The sequence below is a fragment of the Cyprinodon tularosa genome, unplaced genomic scaffold, assembly GCF_016077235.1.
Source record: "Cyprinodon tularosa strain WSP-4 unplaced genomic scaffold, ASM1607723v1 ctg226, whole genome shotgun sequence".
NCBI classification, from domain to species: domain Eukaryota; kingdom Metazoa; phylum Chordata; class Actinopteri; order Cyprinodontiformes; family Cyprinodontidae; genus Cyprinodon; species Cyprinodon tularosa.
In genome coordinates, this window is record NW_024038844.1 from 541065 (window position 1) to 563280 (window position 22216).

Sequence of the window (22216 nt, forward strand, 5' to 3'; positions counted from 1 at the left end):
AGCTCGTGTTTCACTTAAAGGAGTGTGAATTTATTTCAGTTCTTTTTTTAAGTGAAGGTAAAAATAGCCCACTTGAAAGTGATGGAGGAAATAACACTCCAAGCAGATGAGATGCTTAACTGGAAGAAGAATTTAGGCCTGATTGCATTCCAATCAGGTCAGTGAGTGGTGGTGTAAAATGCCAAGTCAGAGGAAGCTGATGACAGCTTCCATACTCACCCTCTGCTTATGACCTGTTGTGTTGATTCATCTGAGACACAATGAAATGCCGCTTTTCAGCAAGAGTTAGACTATAGTTGCTCACAACATATGACCAAATGTTATGATGAAGCTATGGTTTTAAATCTTCCTTCCTTCCTTCCTTCCTTCCTTCCTTCCTTCCTTCCTTCCTTCCTTCCTTCCTTCCTTCCTTCCTTCCTTCCTTCCTTCCTTCCTTCCTTCCTTCCTTCCTTCCTTCCTCAAACCTTCACTTCTTACCGACGGTGTTGTTTTTGAACTCTCGACCATCCTATCCAGCAGCATCATCCACACACAGCAACCCTCCGCGCTCTCACGCGCACCTGTGGGGAGAGGAAGAGCGCAGCCTGTTGCCACGTGCCGCGCATCGCGCCGCGCGCTCAGTTCTGCCTTGGACAGTAAAAAGGGAAGCAGAGCGCGAGCTTGCACAGCCGTTCTAAGCCGAGATAAAGCGGACCAGTCAACACAAAGAGAGGACGGAATATAGAAGAGGGGAAATTGTTTCTTTTCTCAACCAATTTGCTTTACGAAGGTAAATAATTTCACTTGAGTAAATGTAGTTTTTCCATTGTTTACAGTTTCGTCTCATTAGACCCAGACTGTCTTTCTTACGGTAAACAACACAAAAGGATGTTCATGCTACTACTGTTAATCGACTTATAAATATTTCTGACTTCTGGAATAAACTCTGGCAAAGAAGATGTTTTGTAAAAGTCTATAACAGTACCTCATTTAACCTTAAACCAATCAGTCGTCACCTTTTTCATTAGGAGAATATTAAGAGCATTAGATATAAAGAAAACTAAACACTCATTTCTAATAGTTAATAACGATTTAAGCTGTTTGAAAAACCAAACATTGTTCTAAAAGGTCTTTTAAAGTGAGTTGAGAGAGAATTTAGGAAAAAGTAAATACTATGATCCACATTTACTCTGATAAAAAAAATATATATTTCTTTAACACAAAGAACGTACAAGGAGATGAAAGGTGTTAAAATACGCTTATCTCCACCAGGCTACGTGTTGTTATGACTGGTTGATGACTTGTGAGGTGGATTCAGCACCATGGACAGCGATTACACTTTCAACAAATTAGCCAATTAAATGGAGTGATTCCTTTTATGAACTAATTAATATGGAATTACTGAAAAGTATATAAATTTGCATTTATGAGTTTCTGCACCTGTTCTGCTATAAAATATAATATTCTTGTCAGATTTAAGAGAACGTTCTTTTGTTTGCAAAAAGAAACAAGCATTAATAATTTTTTTTATTTTTTATTTTTACCAGACTGACTTGGGTTAAACTATCACATTTTTTATATATAAAATTTTTTGGAAATGGCTGTTTGTACTTGCCAATTATTCCAAAGTCTTAGCATTACACTAATGGAAATTCCAACTGGTACTATTTTGAAAAATCAAAAATAAATCTTCTAGCATACAATATATATCAGTGGAAGGGTTATTTAGTTCATATAATTTTAGGCGTTGGAGCTGCCTAAATCACTGTAAACTTAACTTTTTTTTTTTTTTTTACTTTATCAAAAAGCATCTTGGAGATCCTTCCTTGTTTCTAAGAGTTTACATTTTTAGCATCAAATGCACACAGTGGTTATTCAGCACAAGTCCTACCTGCCTTGTTGTTTTAAACATATTTCTTGTCTACACCACCTCCTCGCTTGTGTCTTTTTGATATCACACCAGCATTGTTCACAGGTGTCAGCACTGCTAACAGTTTAGGCAGCCCCAAGAAAATGTTGGAAAATACAAATACCATTGTTCTACAACAAATATAAGGCCCACATTTGAACATTGTCTAGTAAACCTACTTGGTTTAAGTAATAGCTTGTTTTATGTCCTTATACTCATTTATAAAGTAAAGTTTTTCTAAATAGGGAATAGGGTTGTCAGTAATACAGATACTCGGCAAAGTATCAATAGTCAAATGGTGTATATGGACAACAATACTAATTTGGTATGGTATCAATACTAAAGATGAATGTCGTTTGGATATTTTTGCTATTGTTAATTTTAGATTTATGAATTATTTACACTTCAAAAGTTCATTTATGTTGTATTTATTATCACACCTATTCAACTGGCTTCTGTGATTCTATAGAGAAAGCATTATCCATGTAGACGATTTCTTTTGATAATTGGTCATTTTTTTTATCCTAATGGTATCAAAAAAGGATATAGTGTATGAAATATTTTCCTGGGTATCCAGATCATTTTTTTTGAAATTTTAGTATGGTGACAGCACTTGAAATGAAGCACTAAGTCATCACCCAAGGACTGCAAACAGGTCACTATCAGCTTGTTCAGCCCTGATCATTGGCTGCTCATTAGAACGGCAACATTTTTAATAAGATGTTGGGACTTTCAGCATCAGTAAGATTGTATAGAATAGGTCAGAGGCTGTAGAGAGAATAAATAAAGAGATTTCCTATAACAGGTCAAATATGTCCACGTTTCATTCAGGCTACGGGGAAAGGGACAGAAGAAGATATGCTTTATGAAGTAGAAGTTTTCTTCGCTTTACCCTTTTGTGTCTTTAAGCAGCTAAAATAGCTCCACTGTTTAGAGTAACATCAGTCTGTCACTTTTTTTTTTCCAGGAGTAAAAGACAACTGATGACCTAGCTTATTGTGTAATGCCAACAGCTGCAACATTTTGTGTGTTATTGTATATAAAGATGGTGCATTAGCACAGCCTGCGTGCTTGTTTTCCAAGCAGGTTCCACAGCTTGTAGATATCACCCAGCCCTATAATAGAGTTAAAAAAAAGAGTTACCCTTAGAAGAATACTACTGTTCTTGCATTGCTAACTGAGCTAATAATTGTGTTTGCCAAAATGAGATGCAAATAATAACCATGAGCTCCTCCAAATAGCTGAACAGATTTTTTTTTTAAAGTACTGAAATCCTGTTTTAAAAGAAAGTCTCTTTCACACTAGATGTTATGTTATCTTACTCCTAACCAGGGTTTTTAGGACACTCATTTGCATCAAAATCAATAAACTGAATGTTTCCATCCTCCAAAGTGTGCAGCAGTGCTGAGGACACACAGGTACTCAGCCCCTCCCATACCTAACAGCAGCCCACTGAAACAATGATGGTTAAAAAGGATAACAGTGAACTGCAGCTGGACATTTAGAACTCCTGTGATATGGTAAGTACTTCAGGAGATATAAAGTAAAAATGATATTCCCAGGCCGTTTAGGATAGCTGACCAGTAAGTGATGATCCAAGCTTGGCCTTCTAGTATTGTCTACAAAGACAAGCCATGCTAAAAACTTTGTAGAGTAACTTAGGCAAAAATGTAGTTTATTAGGAATATCAAAGGTTCAGCGAGGCTATCCACAGCAGAGGAGCAGTATTTTTTAGTTTGGGCACAGGATGCTCTGTAGCTATGGAATGTTAAAAATAAATCTGGTGTTTCTTTGTTTGAAAGAAACATAATATATGCTAAAGGACTGGGCGATGTGGCTTGAAAATTCAATCTCAAATGTTTTCCTTCTAAATCTAATTGATCAATTATTTCCCCCTTAAGTTTTATCATAAAAAATGACAAAAGACACACATTACTTTCAGAAATTCCTTTTACTTCAATAATTTCCTCTGAGATCTGTCCTTAATTTAAAAGGCAATGAATGTGTAAACATGCTTGTAAAGCAATCATGTTTCACAGCAAACAATGGAAATAAAACACTCTGTATGTTTGCAGCTAGTTGCACTGAACTACTTTAGCATTTATGAGCAGACATCTGAAAACAGAAAGTGATTAACTGATGCCACTCTGCACTATGGAAGCCCTAGGAGTGCATTGGTGGAAAAAAAAAAATCCTGATTTTTTTATTAAACAGAAAATTCGATGATTTGATTTTTTTTTTTTTCAATTAATCACCCTGGCTATTAACAAAGTTATTTAACAGGTTCAGAATAGATACTTAAAACTGTTGGAATTAAAAACACAGCAGATGATAAATCTCAAATAGAAACTGATCAAAGACCACTAATAATTACTTGCAGTTTTTATAGAGACAATTTTAAGATACGAAGCAAAAAAAAACCAGGAGGTTAAAAAACTGATTTGAATCTTTAACATTTTCGAAAAATAAATCTGAATCCAAGTACACACACAAACATGGATAATAAATGCTTTACTAAAAACTATCCCTTTCAATTGTTTACATTACACAGAAATTATGTAAAGAACGTATTAGGCTTGTACTTATTCGTTTGCTGATGATAAGGAAACCATCATATCCTGATTGGTTTGGGTTCAATTTTTACCAAAATAAGAAATATGCCTTTTCTCTCCAACAGCATAAATATACCCTTATTAAATCATTGATGTTTAACTCCTTACAGTAAAAAAAAACAATCAGTTGAATCAGTTTTGAGTGCTCAAGCTTTACAAAAAAACTGGGATTTAGAAATGGGTTTAAGAGGTATGCTAGTATGCTGTTATGTTTTTCCATACTTCAGAATATTTTTGTAAAACCGTCATAATAAATGGGATCGGTTATATTGTGATTCAGCTTTGAAGTCCTATTGTCTGTTCATTTTCCCAAATTAATGTCTGGTTTCCACAGTGTTGTTTCTCCATGTTTCCATCTCAAAGTTAACAGTGTCCAGGATTTTTTCTTTTAATCATTTCCGATATTCATAATCCATACTTAGGGATTTCAGTTGTTTTTTTTAATCATTTAGAATAATACATGTTTATATATCTTGCTACTCTCAACACGAGTTGATACATACACAGAATCTAGGTCTATGAAATTCAATCTAACCAGAAGTTCTCTAACGATATTATCTTTTTCTTTGACTTGCAGTTACATACAATCAATTCTTCTTATGATTCCTGCATGAACTTGAGATGAGCTATATTTATGTAATTTTGTCTTTTTCCTGTATTGCACCATCCCATCTCCAGAATGTAATATACACTGCCAAACCAAAAGCCTTGTTTTTTGGACTTGCTCATCTGTCCATTCATGCTTAACTAATTTGGAGGCTTCTCTGTACTGCGTTGCCTGGCGACAGGGACATGTCAAGCTCCTACAAACGACAGACTTGTTCTCACCACAAACACGGGGAAATGGAGGTTAGGACGATTGCTCTGGGTCATTGTTTTTATGCAACAGTCATTTAATATGTTCCCTTTTAAACATCACTTTAAAAGACTTGTCTGCAAGTGTTAGAGCGAACCTTTTCCCATTAAGTAAAACATATTTTTGCCAGTAAACAACATGTGACCACTGAAGGACTTTTTTATGTAGTAATTAAACAGGAATTGGGCTTAGAGACAGAGCATGTTTTAAATGCCCTTTAGCCATACAGAGGCCATTTGAAACCTACTTTGATCATAACTAATTATCCAAATTATTTTTAGATTTTTTTGAGATAATGCATACAAATATCAATACTCCTTTGTACTAATTTTGGAGAGGATAACAAAACATAAAGCACTGAAGTTCAAATTGTTAATGAAGAGACACTTTCAGTGTCAAGAAGCGCCTCTGGAACTATTTCATGCTGTTAGCCATTTAGGCTTTAATATGCAAATAAGAGAACCACTCAGAATCTTACACGAGTTATGCGATTTTTAATGTTAAGAAGATGTGAAAGTGTGACACATAACTTCCACTTCATTTGGTGCCTTGACAGCTTGAACTTGCGCCTCCACCATCTCTCTCTCTCTCACTGTTCTTTACCAGATGAGATGTTGTAAGATGCTTTGCCTGCAGCAGAGATCTATCTTAAATTACAGCATGTACTCTCATATTCTGGGAAGGCATACCCTTGGGGGTTGGCTAAGGCATCTCCAAAATTAGTCCACTGAGAAATTATTGTAGCTTGTTAACTGTCTGATGGAAGAAAGCCATGCTGAAAGATAATGAGAAAATTGGAATCAGGTTCTTTATATACTTGAGGTGATTGGTTTCTGGTGGAACCATTCAGTGCACCAAATGTATAATTTGTTATTCCATTCAGTTCTGTTTTTTCTTAGAACACATTCATTGGAATCAATTGAGAACAAAAAGCACCTGCTACAGTTAAAGAAGAACCACTAAAAGATAATCCTCCGTCCAAACATTTTCACATCATACCATCAAACTTTGAGATTTATGACGTATCACCACAAAGCTGCACATTGAACTGAAAGGCAGAACCGGTTTGCTGCAACTGGACCTGCATGCCATTGAGATATGTCTGTACAAGTTTTACTGAACTTGAAATTGATATTTCTTTCATGCCTCTTTTCAAAATAAATGATGTTTAGATTGGATTAGTTTGGATGGAGAGGATGTCTGTGTTCACAAATTTCAAGCCTTGTCACAAACTCTCCCTGAGGGCAAAAACAGTTAATCGGGGGAAAAAATTCCAATCACCTCATTATCTAGACAAGAAAGAACTTATTTAGATATCGAATAATCATTAGCCAGACTATACAGACTCTAAAACTTGCCATTTGCTGATAGAACAATGCACTCAGAGCAGTCATTAAGGCTAAACTGTGCAAAAGAAGCCTACTTTGTCATCTGAAAACAAAACCAATTTAGAATACCTTTGCACTTAAGGGTTCCTTTTTGGTTTGGAAAATGTTGTATTTTTTGATACTTTTAAATTCTAGAATGCAATATGCATGTGACACTTAGTTGTTTGTGAACTTTTTATAATTCAGTCAGTTGGTTCTCTATTGATCAGAAATAGCTAAGCTTTATTTATAAAATTAACAAAGCTATTTATTCTTCAACTTTTATGACATTAAATCTTGATAAAATACATTGTTTACTGTTCACCGACTTTTGAAAAAATGTTTGTCCAGAATAAGTGCAAGTGAAATTGATTTGAGCAAGAATGTCCAATTCTGTAAAGAGATATATCAATGACTGACTGCAAGAAATACTGGAGGTTTGGATAGGTCCCTCAAAGGAAGTCAGATTAATGGATGTCTGAATAAAATAATGCTATTGTTTTTTGGCATTTACTAAATCATATTGAGTTACTTTACCACTATTGTTTCATGTTAGCAGGGTAGGACATAAAACAATTGTGTTAAAGTAACTTAACATGATTAGGTAAATGCCAAAAGTAGTTGCTAAATTTTTTTTCAGTGATTGTATATTAACTTAAGCAAGAATTTTGTCGTGGGCATACATTGAATAATTTAATATGTAATCCTTGTTCATATTGTTTATAGAAGTCTAAGTGATAAACTATGGAAGGTGAAAATCATTTAGAATCGCTTTTGACCATATTCTCATTTTCTAAGGTAAATCCTGAGGCAACATCAAGGAAAATACTTTAGAAATATGGTGGGACTGAAAAAACAAACTGATGTATCAAGATTAGCTACTCTTACTCAAACCTACAAAAAATGCTAAGTTTAGGCAATAAATGAATAGGCCTATGATTTCCTCTAGGCTTTTCCAGTTTGTCCAACCTAAGAGTGGATGTTAACCCTTCTAAACCATAAAGCATCATCATGAACATCTGCATTGTTAAAATATTTATGGTATTCAATTTTATGGAACTTAACTGAATTACCAGCATTGAAAGTTTAATAATATCTAACAGTCAATTATGTTTAAAAAAAAAAATCTGTTTTTGTGCAATCTTGTAGCATTAGGGATAAACTGAATTTAACCCCTATAGGTAAAGATAAATGTAGGACTGATTACCAATCCTTATTGGTTCCTCAACAGGACCATACTTACATCTTCCCTTCGAAGACACCAACAAGAACTCTGAGCAAACATGAAGAACAAAACAGCTCAGCCATAGAACTTAGTAAAGTCCAATAAGAAAAAACCTCTTATTGCAAAGTCTCTATAAGCAGGATATGTGAGGAAAACAGAAAATAAGCAATTGTTTTTATTAAGAGTTAAGCTGGAGGTCTTCAACAGGTGGTCCGTGACCCCTGGGGGGTCTGCGGAGGTACTGCATTGGGGGTTGCGAAAGTTTGGGTTGATTAGACTTTTCTTTTTATATTCCCTCCCTGCAATTTTTTTTCCACTAATTGAAATTTCTTTGAATACACATTAACATGAACTCAACACACTGTAGTAAACAGATAAATAGAGGCAGAAGATGTCTTTAAGTCATCAATGCACACATTTAGCAACACACAGGAGCTCTTTCAAGCTGGGCACCGTTTCGTTCACATAATCTTTAATTTAATATTCTCACGGCGAAATTACTTTCATTAATGACTCCATCTGTAAGAGAGTGACACAATTTCATACAGAATATAAAAATAGGGGGTCCCCGCTCAATCTTGACATCAGTTGGGGGGTCCTTGGCCTGGAAAACATTTAAGACCCTTGAGTTAAGCAAAATACAAGCCCTGGGGAGATATAATGAATTTATTATGGTGAGTCATTGTACTTAAAAACCTTCCATCAACAGCATTAGTCTTGAGAGGTTTATCCAGCAGGTGACCTTTAAATCCAGGTTCTTAGCCGCATGGGTTCCCAAACAATTTGCTTTAGCACCCCAGCTAAAAGAGGCAGACAGGAGACGAGAACAGGAAGATGGTAGAGGAAATTTTTTTTATACAAATGTGTTCTGAACTGTTAAACCTGAGCTTTTTCTGGCAGGGAAGCAACCCAGAGTTCCTTTTAAGCATTGTAAATTCTTCATTTCCTAATACAGGCCTTAGTGATTTGCTATATCCAGGGGCTTTAATTCCAGTAAGACACTGGTCTTTGTGCAGACTAAAAAATTTGTGATATAGAGTAAAATTTCCTTTAATCTGTTATCAAGACTGTCTGATTTTGTCAGTTTAGATCCCTTACTTGCTATGATAAATAAAACCAGATAAAGGTCCAGACAAGAGCTGTCACCAGTCACCATCAGGGGTCAGAATTCAGTGCCAACATCAAAAATCCAGTTTTTCCTGTGAAAGCTTTCTAAAATGCCAAGTTGATTATCAATCAGAAGAATCATTGGTTCCACTCCGCCTTTGGCCAAATGTGCAGTTGAGAAATCACAAAGGTAACTGAGTAGCAAATCACAAATAGCCTAAAGATACATTAAACACTGATTCCATGGGGAAGTGACCTTTGCTTGTGAAGGAAGTTTGAGGTAAGAGGAGCCTTAATGGGTTGTCATAGCAAAGGAGATTAAGCTTCTCATCTAGTATGTGGATCCACTTTCCTTAACAATCTGAGTCAGACTGGGCTCATACCTGAGACAAATTTAAATGCTACAAAGGGGATTAATCAATCATGCAGAGATTTAAAAATTAAAAGACTCACTGAGGCTGGTTCACTAAACATTGCTAAGTGGGCTGCATAATAATCAGGAAAATCTGTATTCGTGATACTGCTGCTGAATATTGAAATTATAGTCTTACTGAACTATAACTCACATTTTTTCTGACCTCTTCTTTTACTTATTTACTTCATTCCATCCACCTACTGTTTTTGAGGGTTCTATGTCAGTCACTAATTGTGTACATTAAGTATAAGCAGCAGCAGCAGTGAAATTCCATTCAAGAGGCAATATATAGAATCTTGGTATGTAGGGTGTTAATGCATGGAGGTATATATTTATATTTATAGAATATGTGTTGAAGGTTCCTGGCAATATTTTAGCTGTTCCTAGTACTGTTCTAAACTGAAATGTCTGATGTTTACTTTCGCCTTCCAGGCCCTATCTAGTTCTTTCCAGAGCCCCCTCCAATTTTTCATGTTCTTTTTTCCTGATGTTTCCTTCATTTGGAATGGCCACATCGATGAATATGGTTGTCCTCTTCTGCTTATCTTATGCTTAACAATTTTAGATGGCAATTAGTCTTTTGCCTAATTGTATTTGGAACTCCCAAAGGATCCTAGTTGTGTCATTTTCCACCACTATGGGCAGTGACTTCCATTTTGACCTGGGGTCTTCAGTTTGTACATCCTGGTGTGAGATGGTGGATTGTTCCTGGGATCTCTTTGCATTAGCTGCACCTGGGATGTTTGGGCCTCCAATACTCTGGTGCTCAGGCCTGCTCCTGTGCTGCCATGATCATTGCTTCTGTGCTATCCTTCAGCTGGGCCCAATCTAACCATTGGTAGGATTCGGTCATATCAGCCACTATTTGCTGATGGTAGGATTTTTCACGTAAAAGTTTTTGCTCTCATGATAGTTTGTCCAGTTCTAGTTCTTCCTGCTTCCGTGTATGATACATTAAACCAGCATTTAATGCCTCAGGGCCATCTTTCTGAAATGCTCTTGGAGCTTGAATGTTTTATCTTTGAGGATGGCTCTGATGGTCACCAGGCTCCTCTCTCCTTTGTGCTCTGTGTACAGTCTATGGGTACTGGATTTGGGGTAAAATCTACCATACAGGGTTAGTAGCTCTTATGTTTTAACGTTAGGCCCCTAAATTTCTTCATTTGGCCAACGTGTTACCCCAGCAGCATATGTGATTATGCGCAAGGCTTAACTGTCGATTGTCTGGACCTATTCTTGGGATTGAGCGTACAGTACTTCTCAGTACTTGCCACACTTGTTTTCAGAAACGTGGGCATTGCTGCCATCCTTGTGGCCTCTTCATGGTTGCCATTTGCCACTTTCTCAATTTCAGAAGAAACTGAGAAAGTGGCAAATGGCAACTGAAAAGTGTCTCTTCATTAACAATTTGAACTTTAATGCTGTATGTTTTGTTATCCTCTCCAAAATTAGTACAAAGGAGTATTGATATTTGTTTGCAATATCTCAAGATACTTGTAGCTCTCTTGAACATCTGGTATTCTTCCTTTCCTCTCCTTGTTACTCTACCTACCACATTTCTCAAGCCCAAATGAGATTCCAATGTCCCTGCTGTTGATCCTGGTGGTGTGGATCAGCCAGTGAATGTCTTTTACACTCTTAGCACAGAGCTTGATGATGTGTAAAGGTGATGGCTGATATTAGCCCCATTTCTAAGTCGGTATCTATAACCAACCTTGTTGATCATTTGGTTGATGGGGTTCATGCCTATGCAGCACAGCAGAGGGGAAAGAGTGTCTCCTTGGTCTATTCCAAATTTGATGGAGGTTTGTGCAATTGGCTGCAAATTGGCCTCAAGGGTGGTTTTCCACAACCTCAAGGGTATTTGCAATGAAGGCTCTCAGTGTCGATTTGCAATGTACAAAATTACCTTGTACAGCTTCAGGCATTCCAGGATACATGTGTTTGGCATTGATTCATAGGTTTTATTGTAATCGTCCAAGCAGTGCACAGTTTTTTGGGTCGGCTTTTGCAGTCATTTTTATTTTATGTTGCTCAGTATGACATAAAACTGAGGTGTAATGAGAAATAACTGTAACAGGAACAAGATCACAGATTAGAACTCCTCCACTTGAAGATATGGTTTTGAAAATCTATGTGTGAAATAGTCTTTTATCTTAAGAAGCAAGAAATATGTTAGTACTTAGCCAATTATTGTTTACTTCCTGCTGTCAGTCTTTCAGTTTCTTTTTTCCTACCAAAAAGAATAATGGCACAGCTGTCACTTCATGCAAATACTTATGATCTAGTATTTTATTTTATGATGTTTAGTTGTTTTTTGTTGTTGTCTTTTTTTATTGTAGATTCTAATTTCTTTTCCAAGTGTGGGATACATTTACATCCAAGCTACCCAGTAATAGGGACTGCCAGTTTCACCCAGCTGAGTCTGAGTGTCTTGTGCATTAGGCTGCCCCTGACCCCCGGCTTCCCCTTTTATGGTATGCAACATCCCCCAATAGGGGCCAACTCACGCAGTGTGAGTGGCATGTCCACATCAGAGGCAACAGAGGGGCTGCACTCACAGCCATGCTCTTACAGCCACAGAAACTGGGTCAATGAGCATGCCAAAAGAAATCTGCACTGTGACACTGACAAAACCCCTTGAACAGGGTTAAATAAATTTAAATTAGGATGTCAAATTAGGGAGCCAGATGTCTGCAGTGTGATTTTCCCCTTTTGAAAAGTGCAATAAATATTTATAACCATTTGTTAAACAGTTAAATGTCCCATACATGAAACATGGCTAAAAGTGTTAAAGTTATGAGAAATTTAGTAGTTTAGTAGTCATAGTTTAGTTATTGATTATAGTTAGTTATGTTTTTACTGGATTCTCTTTTCAAATCTTTGAGAATAAGCAAGGTTACAAAAGATGTCGATTCAGAAATTTCTATTCCAAGGAAAATCTATGCCTTTTTTTATATGTGTTACGTTATTTCTGCTGGGAATTATTTGGATTAAGGTTGACCCAGGGCTGTGAACATATTAAGAAAGTAGACAAGAAAGACATTGGCCTACTTTTGGTGCCCTTTACTATGGCAATGGCTTATGCACGTCAGCCTTACTTGATATCAGTATGGCCTCAGGCCCCCAAGGAGACATGATCTGTGTCAGCTTATTTGTGACGGACATCAATGTTAAGTTTGAGGTTGTTTTAATTTAAAGGTTTTATGCTGTTTAAAACTTACAGAGCCATTCAAAAGGCACATTTCACTGACATAATGTGTTTTATCTCTCAAAATATCTTGATGGTTGTATCATTGTACACATTTTGCAAGTCTTTTTTTCCCACTCAAGTGCAGATTAATGTTTATTCAAGAGAAGGGTTTTTTTTTAAGCCTTTGCAATGTGAGCTAAAGCCTTTCTCCCAGTGGCTTTGAACATTTAATGAGAAACATTTCTTTATAGAGATAATATTCCCTTTTCCCAGCTGAGATCAGTTACCAAACACAGTCTTTTAGAAACCAGATCAATGACTGAGATGATTAAAATTTATGAAGGTTTTACTATTGTGATGTTTGTGGGTCCCTGTGTGTTCACTTTGATCGATGGTTGTAAAACCTAAAACCATTTTATAGAATCTTTGTTTTGTTTAATATGCCAGTTCCATTTTATTTTGTTTTAATCTCTTTGGGTATGTGGCATTTTGTAGATTGCAGCTCATTTTAATAATTACAAGAGAAGCAAGTTTAGAGAATCCAGGATTAAAACAAAATTAGCTTTTATACTGAGATGCAAGAAATTCCCAATGCAGTTATTGTAAAAGAAATCAACACATTTATGATGTACAATCTGTCTCTATGCTTGACGTAACTATATATTTCCTAATCTATACATATTTCTGTTAATGGACCTAAAACCCCTTTCAAATCATGAACTTTGCATCAGACTCAGAAGAGCTGATTCTAAAAGAGTTAAAAAAGTAAAAAACAAACAAAAAAAAACACTGGACTTTGTTTTCCAAGTTTGAAGACGTTTTAAGGATGACATTGCCCTTGAAACCCATAATGTGAATGTGGTAAAAATGGTAAATGTATTACATTTAAATCATCTATTGATGTATAAGTGCCTTTTTAATTTGGTAATTTGTCAAGGGCATAATTGGCTGCCTGAGTAAATTCAAAGAATTCAAATTATCGACATATTATTGCTTGTTACATAAAGAAGCCATCCTTAAACCAAATAAAATAATCTCCATAGACAATCTGTATTTAGTGGGTGCATTCTGCAAGAGTTTTAGGATGTTAAAAAGTTTGTATTTCAGTGCTTGATGGTTTTATTTCTACTTTATCAAAAATTAATACTCGGACAGTTTTTAATCAGCCTTTCAAAAGTTCCCTGATTTGCATGATGAGAAGCTGTGATGTCTACACATATCAGATATCATCGGACCCGGTGACGTTAGCTTGGACACCGGTGGCCCCGTGCTTCCCGACAGGAAGGGGAAGCACAGTAAGGTAGGTGGGACAAGCGTCACTGGGTCGGGTTCTGCCCCCACTAAAAAAAAGGTGTCCTCCTTTTCAGAAACCCAGATCTGGTCACCCTAGATATGCTAGCATTGCTACATGAACAGCTTAGCGACACAATAATACTTACAGCTTGCAGTTGTGATTAGCAAAAACTTCCAAGATTTTGAAAGCTTTCTTCGATAAAATGCTTAGAGCAAATGAACAGCTGAGCATCAAACTTTGCAGGGATCTCTGATAGACAAACATAATCCATGCCTGTGGAGTCCTCGGATCCTTTGGAATACTATGAAAAATTTCCCCTATCTCCATGCAGCCTGGAACACAGCCTTTACGCCAGTGGTTCTGGCTCATTTTCAATAGAGAAACTGCCTGCTTTGTAATTCTTGTAGAAGTAAACCCAACTGTAGGCTAAACAGCTAAACTGGTGTTTTACATCTACCTCTATTCATGTTCTTGGGCCAGTGAACCAGTGGGCTGGTCTGTATGTACATTTCTGAGCATGACAAAAGTACAGACCAGAAACACATAAAGCAACATCCCCAAGTTTACATCAACCCAGGGATTCATTTGAATTAACCTTCTTTATGGAGGACGTTTACAATTGTGAGATTTGCACAGAAAGGAGGTGTCGATGGGGTTTGAACTTCTCTGTACGTCCATTTCACCCACTGAACTATTGTTATTCATCTATGACAATGTAAACTCGGTTTTGCATTCTATGACCCCTATAAACTTCAAGCATGGTCTAAAAGTTCTATGGTTGATTATAAATACTAAATAAAGGAAGCTTTAACAGTTAAAGGAGAAACCCAATCTGTGCTCTGCTTGTATCCTCAACATTTTTTTATACATTGGTTTGTGTCAGTTCTCCCTACCTGCTGCCAGTAATTGGCTATTTTGTGGTTTTGTATAATTTGTAGTCATTATGTGTAAGATGGTTTCTTGTTAAATAAAGGAAAATACAATTTACAGAATTTGTTTTTCAAAAAAGCTTGGTATTCCTTTAAACTTGTGAGAAAATTTGACAAGTGAACATCAGAAGTAAAAGTAAATAGTAAACCATGGAGAAGATTAATTATAGGTGAATGCATCAACTTTTGAAATAATTTTGAAATAATTCTAATTTCTACGCTAGAACACAAAATCTTTTGGCAAGATTTGTTCCTTGATAACTCCTCCAAACTTCTCTTGGGTTCATCTCTGTATAACAGACTTACCAGGAATTACCAGCTACAATGCACATGATCTAAACACGGCATCTTAAAAAAGATGACTGTTTAGATGAAGAACTATCTGAGTTGGAGTATTCTCAGGGTAAACTGTAAGTGACAATCATCTTATCTACCTTATTCTAACAATTCTGTAGCATTTAGAAATTCCTGACAATACTCGTAGTAGGAAGTGGTGTCAGATGAAGGAGTTTGCCCTGCATGCAGAGGTTTGTCGGTTCAAGTCCCGGCTCTGGCTTTCGGTGCCGTTGTGTCCTTCACCTGAATTGCAACTGATGCCTATGCCAGTGTACGGCAGCCTTGCTTCTGTCAGTGAGCCCCAGGGTAGCTTTCTATAATGTCCATCAGTATTTGTGTGAATGGTTGAATTACTGAATGTAGTGTAAAGCTCTTTGGTCCAGTCTTCTGACTTAAAAAGGCTATATATAAGTACAGACCAGTTTTACCATAATGCTATATATGTATTGTATGTGGAAGAGCATAAGATATGCAGCCCCAGCTACAGTGTTCTCTTTGAACCATCAAACTAAAACAGCCTTTTGGGTACATGCAGCATAAAATAAGGCCTGTTGAGTGCAAAGCATCTATCTTATTGCAACATGATAGCCTTAAATAGAGCTCTTAGTTGGAGAAAGTGCATGAATGGTCCCTGATTGCTCCACAGCCGAGAATAGATGTTGTTAAATAATCCTTTTACATTAATTCAGGTGCTTTGGGCTGCAAAGTATTCATGCCACTAGAAACTGTTTCAAAGTTGTTATGTGTAAGTGATTGATCTTTATCAGGGTTTTTTATGAAATACCAACACGAAAAAACAGCATTGCTGACATCAAATGTTATTACTTGTGTTTCCACATAAATGTTTGTAAAAGTATTGTCAACAGTTGTATTGTTAGTAGCCTTCTTTTGCTGTATTTACATCCGCAAGTATTTATACTATGCATCAATCAATTTTGCGGATGCAGTCAGTGAACATTTTGCCTGTTCGTCTTGCAAAATAGCTAAATTTACTGGAGGTAGAACAACTGTGAGGAGCATTATTAAAGTCTGACCATACTGGCTCTAGGTTTGCATACAATCTGCATCTATCTATCTATCTATCTATCTATCTATCTATCTATCTATCTATCTATCTATCTATCTATCTATCTATCTATCTATCTATAAAATAAAAATAACTATTCCATTCGGTCTCCCTTTTTTCTTCCAAGTTCGGGTCCTCTACCAGAGGCCTGGGAGCTTGAGGGTTCTGTGCAGTATCTTTGCTATTTCTAGAACTGCACTTTTCTGGACCGAGATGTCTGATGTATTTCCAGGGATCTGCTGTAACCACTCCTGAAGTTCGGGAGTCACTGCCCCGAGTGCGTCAATGACCACTGGTACCATTGATGCCTTGACCTTCCAGGTTTTCTCCAGCTCTTCTATGAGCCCCTGGTATGTCTCTAGTTTCTCTAGAATGATGTTGCATTCACCTGGTATTGCTATGTCAACCACAACGGCTTTCTTCTGCATTTTGTCCACCACCACAATGACTGGTTGGTTTGCATTACCATTCGGCCGTCTGTATGTGGAGGTCCCACAGGATCTTGGCTTGGTCATTGGGTTGGTCATTCTCTATCCGTCTCTAGAGGTGTTTCCTACTTTGACCACATTTGATGGAGACTTTCAAGTATCTTGCCATTGGCCTCAAGGGTGGTTTTCCACAACCTCATTGAGTTTGCAATAAAGACACTTAGAGTCCTGTTGGTGTATAGCTCCAAGCATTCAATGATCCAAGTATTTGGCATTTAATTGTAGGATTTCTTTTAATCAATCCAGACAGTGCTCAGGTTAGTGTTTCAGATTCTTCAGACTCAAACAACTGTTTTCTGTCTACCAGAAGCTGATGTTTGGCACCTCTGTTTTTTTTTACCAATTCCATTCTGAGCTGTGCTCACATATTGATCCATGTGCCATGTTTCCACATTGTGGAGAGGGAGTGTATTGGCCGGTAGTTGGATGGGACTGTACCAGTGTAGGATTGTGTGCCATTCGGTTCGCCATTCAGCGTGTATCATGCCGGGGCCTGGTGCTGTCCAGTTTCTCATACCTGAGACTCTTTCTTGGATGTATTCCACTGTGATATTGACTTATTTCTGTTTAGGGAGGTTGCTGAGGTCATCTCTCAGAGCCACCAACAACTGTGCATCACTGTTGTGTGCTTCCTCCATTCCTATATGTCTTTCCAGTACTGTTCAGTTTCCAGCCTTGTTGGGTCTGTTCTACTATTCCTCCCCTGCCACTGAGCGTACGCTTTCGCAACTCAACCAGCGTTGTACACTTACACCATAGGAATGTTTTTGTGCAGCCCTGTAAGTTTGTCTGAGGACCACATCTTGGGGAGTCAAGTTTTAATGAAGGACATTGTTGGGAGTTTTGGGGGTGACACATGACAAAAGTAAAACATTACCCTAAAATACTATGTTCACGCAGTACTGAAGAAATATAATGCCTTACAGTAACATTTCGGTAATATTTTTTTACAGTTCCTTAGGAGGGTAACGCCTCTGAGCTTTAAGCAAACAGCTTAAATAAAGAGGAGAACAGGGCTTTCTTTCTTTTTTCTTTTTTTTTTATCTGTTAGGAGCATCTATTCCCAGAGCTATACTGGCAAAACAGGACCAAAAAAAGAAAAGAGAAATGGTATAAACTACTGTTATGTTTCATTTCATGGAAATGTTACTTTTTTTTTAGATTGAGAGTCAGCACTCAAAAGCTAATAAATGAGGCACAGAAAGAGAGCTGTGTCATGTCTTGTAAAGGTTTTTGTTTTTTTCAATATTTTGTATCATTACATTTTTCTGATATAATATTTTTGGTGAAAGTAACCAAAAAAGTATTTAATAACATTAATTTACACAGATGATAATAATTTTAAAAAAACTTTCTAACAAAAGTAACTTGGAATATGAAATATATTACATTTCTGAAGTAACTTGCCAACTCTGATTGTTTGCTTTACATAGTAAGCTAGTGAGTAGAGAGGCAGGATGCAGGGCAGGTTTAAGCTGTTTTTCCAAAAAGACAACTGCTAAAAGTTGAACTAGCTCTGTTAGCCGGGTGAGCTATGAAGACCGCACCTCTCTATATCAACAACAAAAGTGACTTCAGGGATGTGGTTGTGCTACAAAGAATTGTAGCTGCGGCTAAGATATATATAGCCTTGCCACCATGAATGGTTATTTGAACTCCATCTAATGTTGACCAAAATAGACAATTTAAAAAAGTTGAATTTAACTCCCTAGAAGTTTAATCTAACTTTTCCAAACTTTCTGTGAACATTTGAAGAAGTTTTCATAAAATAAACAACCTTTTTTAACCTTTAAGTGTTCTTTTAGAAAGAAATGTTGTAAAAAACCTTTTTCTTGACCATATTCACCACACATGAACCTGGTGAGTTTTCTGTTGGTCGAAACACTAGCTTGCATTTCTAAGATGACAGTTATGAAGATATTTCATCTTTATTCTACCGAAGATTCATATTTAGCCGTGATACAAAGCATTGATCCATCATAAGCCAGATGTGTTTTGTAAGGTTGAAAATCCTTTCACACATTTCCTCCGTCTTCCTGGTTTCACTGTGTTCTTGGTGTGACAGCATACTGAGAACTCTTTATGTGAAATCAGTTCTTTTCATCGAGTCTGCCAGTCTCCGGCTTCAGCTTCCGGAAAATGCTGACTACAGTCATTAGCTGATCCAGACACATTCACATGTTGGTCTTATTTTTGACGAAAAAAAGGCAATTATAATTTAAAGTAAAATTAAATTAATTTGAGGTTAAAAGAAAAATTATTTAAATTTCTTAATAGTGAATGAATGCATGACCAGCTTTTGTACTATTTTTAGCACAATAATTGTATTAATTAGTTTAAAGTTTTGTCCTTAAAACAAGATAATTTAGCAAGTTGAAGAAAACAAATCGTCTTTTTCTCATCTGAAAAAAAGAAAAAGCCCAAGTTGCATAACCTTTTTATTGCCTTCTCTCTGTTTGCTGTGGATTTCTGGTTTGCAATAAGGAGAAAATAATGACTGTAATGACAATTACTGTGGTAACAGATAAACATGATAACATGAAGATCGATGTTGGTTGTTACCAATAATTTCTTTCAGGGAGTAATCATTAATATTGTTTGTATTGAAAAAAAAATCACTAATAAATTAAAAAAAACATTAAGCTTAATCAAAAATGTTTGTATTAGGTTTAAATCCCAAAAAGTTTTAAAAGTTAAAAAACAAACCACTGGGCTGTGTTTTCAAAGTTTGAAGACGTTTGTTTTTTAAATTTTTTGGAATGAGTATGACCTGGATGACTGAGAATCTTCACCAGCATTAGGTTTAATGTGATCATTAAAGTATTGTTTTCCTAATTTGTTACTATATTTCTTTATTTCTCTTAGCTCCACTTTCTGCCAGCTGTGCACTCCTGCTGTTGAGGCTTTGGTATGAGCTTATTCGGAAGGAAAGCGCTGACGTTGCTGAGCAGCGTGTTCGCTGTTTGCGGCCTCGGCCTGTTGGGAATCGCCGTGAGCACAGACTACTGGCTCTACCTAGAAGAGGGGGTCATCCTTCCTCTCAACCAGAGCATGGAGATGCGCATGTCCCTTCACTCTGGTCTCTGGAGGGTTTGTTTCCTAGCTGGTGAGTTGATACTGTGTGATGTCAAAAAAACGAGGCACATGAGGCAAAACGCTGAAGTAAATCTCTTAAGTGCAAAGTGATATAAATGTTGGATGGAGGTTTTTTTTTTTTTTTTTTTTACCCAGTGATAATAGACACCATACGTGGTGGTATGTATGTAGGTAACTGCCAAAACAGCTACTGAGGATTAGTACACTCATATTAAATTACGCTGCTTTTTAGACAATCAAGTTTGTTTTAAAAAGGCCTATTCTTATAGGTTTTTAGTGAAAAATGGTCCTAAATCAATAAAGCAGCTTTGTTTTTTTTACTCATCAGGAATTAGTGACATATATACTCTTTGAGTACTATTTAGAAATTAAAAAATGTAATTGAAAAGTATGAAACTTGACATTATTTTTGTTATGTATTTATTTCTTTTTTGCTAAATAATAATTTACAACCATGTCAAGGGCCAACCCAAAAAGAAAATACTGGTTCCCAGATCTTGAAATGTTTAATAAAGAGTGCTTGTGTAAAGCATTATAAACTATCAACATTCATTCAAAAGTATATGAAAGAAAGGCACATCAGAATACATCCAGATGGACAATAACATGTTTGTTGTTATTGTACTATATGATATTCCTATTGCTTTTATTCTATATTGGAAGAATTTATGTTTTCTATTGAAAAAATGCTATATTCCAACAATGAAATGATGTGAAAACACATTTTATTTGAGAAATATTCTTTTGTTTGCTTCATTGTTTTATGCTTGATAAGAATAAAATGGCATTAGAGTGCAATGAACACACCAGTTTAGGAAAGGAGACATTATTTTGGTTGCTCTTAGTTTCTCTTCAAGATCAGCTCATACCCCTTTATTAGTGTGACAATAAATGACCCTCCTGTTATCCCCAACTGAAGGGAGGATAAGAGAAGAGCCGGTAAAGAGGATGTGAAATGAGAATTGGAAAAAGAAATGTTGGTAACAAAATATAAGCACTGCTCACTGTGGTCGAATCCGGAAATGACAAGAGTGAGACTTTAGTGTCATGATGTTTTTGGTCCAAAAACTTTTTTAATGTCAATTAAAATCTTGAAGCTGATGTCTTCTCCTCTATGCCAGCTGCTCTAACTGCACCCTCCTAATAGTAGTCTTAATTAACCAGAAATTAGAAGTGAAACCAGAATTAGGATCAAAATTTGACAACTATGGCTTTCAAACTCAGATCAATAGGACCCAGTGTTCAAAGTGAACACTTTAAAAACAACATCTAAGGCTGGAACATCTGCAGGAGGAGACAACAGGTGAATGACCACGCCTCTCTGGCGGCGGATGATCACAAACGTCCGAGTCACTAATAGGGGTGTAAATCACATCCATCATGGCGATTCGATTCAGTATCGATTTCCTGACCCAACGATTCGATTATTTTCGATACTCAAGAATACACCACGATACGATTCCCATTAATTGGTTCATTTTTTTTTTTTTACACCTTACAGGCTAGACAATGTTTCAAATTTGAAATAAATCAATGAAAGCTGTAATATCTTTATGCATTTTTTCTGAGAAACAAAAGCAAATAACAGAAGTAGAGAAGTTGCACTCCACCTATTCCTATTAAAACCTCATTCACTGAAAAATAATAATGCCCCTGCGTTATAGATTCTGAAAGGCTTTGCATCAAAAAATACTGCACAAAATCAGTGCAATGAGTGCAATGCAATACCTCGGCTCCAGACGTCCCCGCCCCCTCCACAGATGCTCCGCTGCACCTCTCCCAAATTGTAGCTGACCGTAAACAGTGCCGCAGACAGGAGACTGGCTTGTTTTGTTTTCATGACCGAAATTGCTGAAAACAACTGGTGAAGTTTGACCCGCTAGAAGAGCGAGGTGCGCGAGAACACTGGGACCCTTTTTCCACCTGGATCTCCGCTCTTTTTGGCCCTCATGTCCGTCCGTCGTTGGACAAACTTGCCCCCACTTCCTCACCGCCTCAGCCTTATCTAGACCCACAGTGTGAAGCGCAGACCACGCTTCAATATTGAGCATAAATCAAAAATGTCTGTGTCAAGCTCACTGCAACACACTGCTGTAAGAGTATAACTAGGAAGTGAGGTAGGAGGGCAAAATAGGTTTAGCGCCACCGTAGCACGGGAGGGAGAATTATGTCCAGGAGCAAATGGATAAAAATAGACCGGAAGAAAAAAAAAAACATTAATCAATACTCTTGCAGACGTATCGATGCATCGGATCGTCGGCTGTTGGATCGATGCATCGATAAAAAACGATTATTATTTACACCCCTAGTCACTAACCTGGTCTTATAGTTTAGTCCGAGCCCA

At 36.8% G+C, this 22216-nt stretch overlaps 1 protein-coding gene across 1 annotated transcript in view; it reads left to right on the forward strand.

Moving 5' to 3' along the window:
* The first annotated feature begins 485 nt into the window (after positions 1 to 485).
* LOC119784432 (voltage-dependent calcium channel gamma-5 subunit) overlaps positions 486 to 22216 on the forward strand; it is a 31058-nt gene continuing 9327 nt past the window's right edge. Inside the window, exons 1-2 of the mRNA XM_038286477.1 lie at positions 486 to 769; positions 19642 to 19882. Of these exons, the coding sequence (XP_038142405.1) occupies positions 19687 to 19882 (196 nt within the window). The 5' untranslated portion in view covers positions 486 to 769; positions 19642 to 19686. The remainder of the gene's footprint in view (positions 770 to 19641; positions 19883 to 22216) is intronic.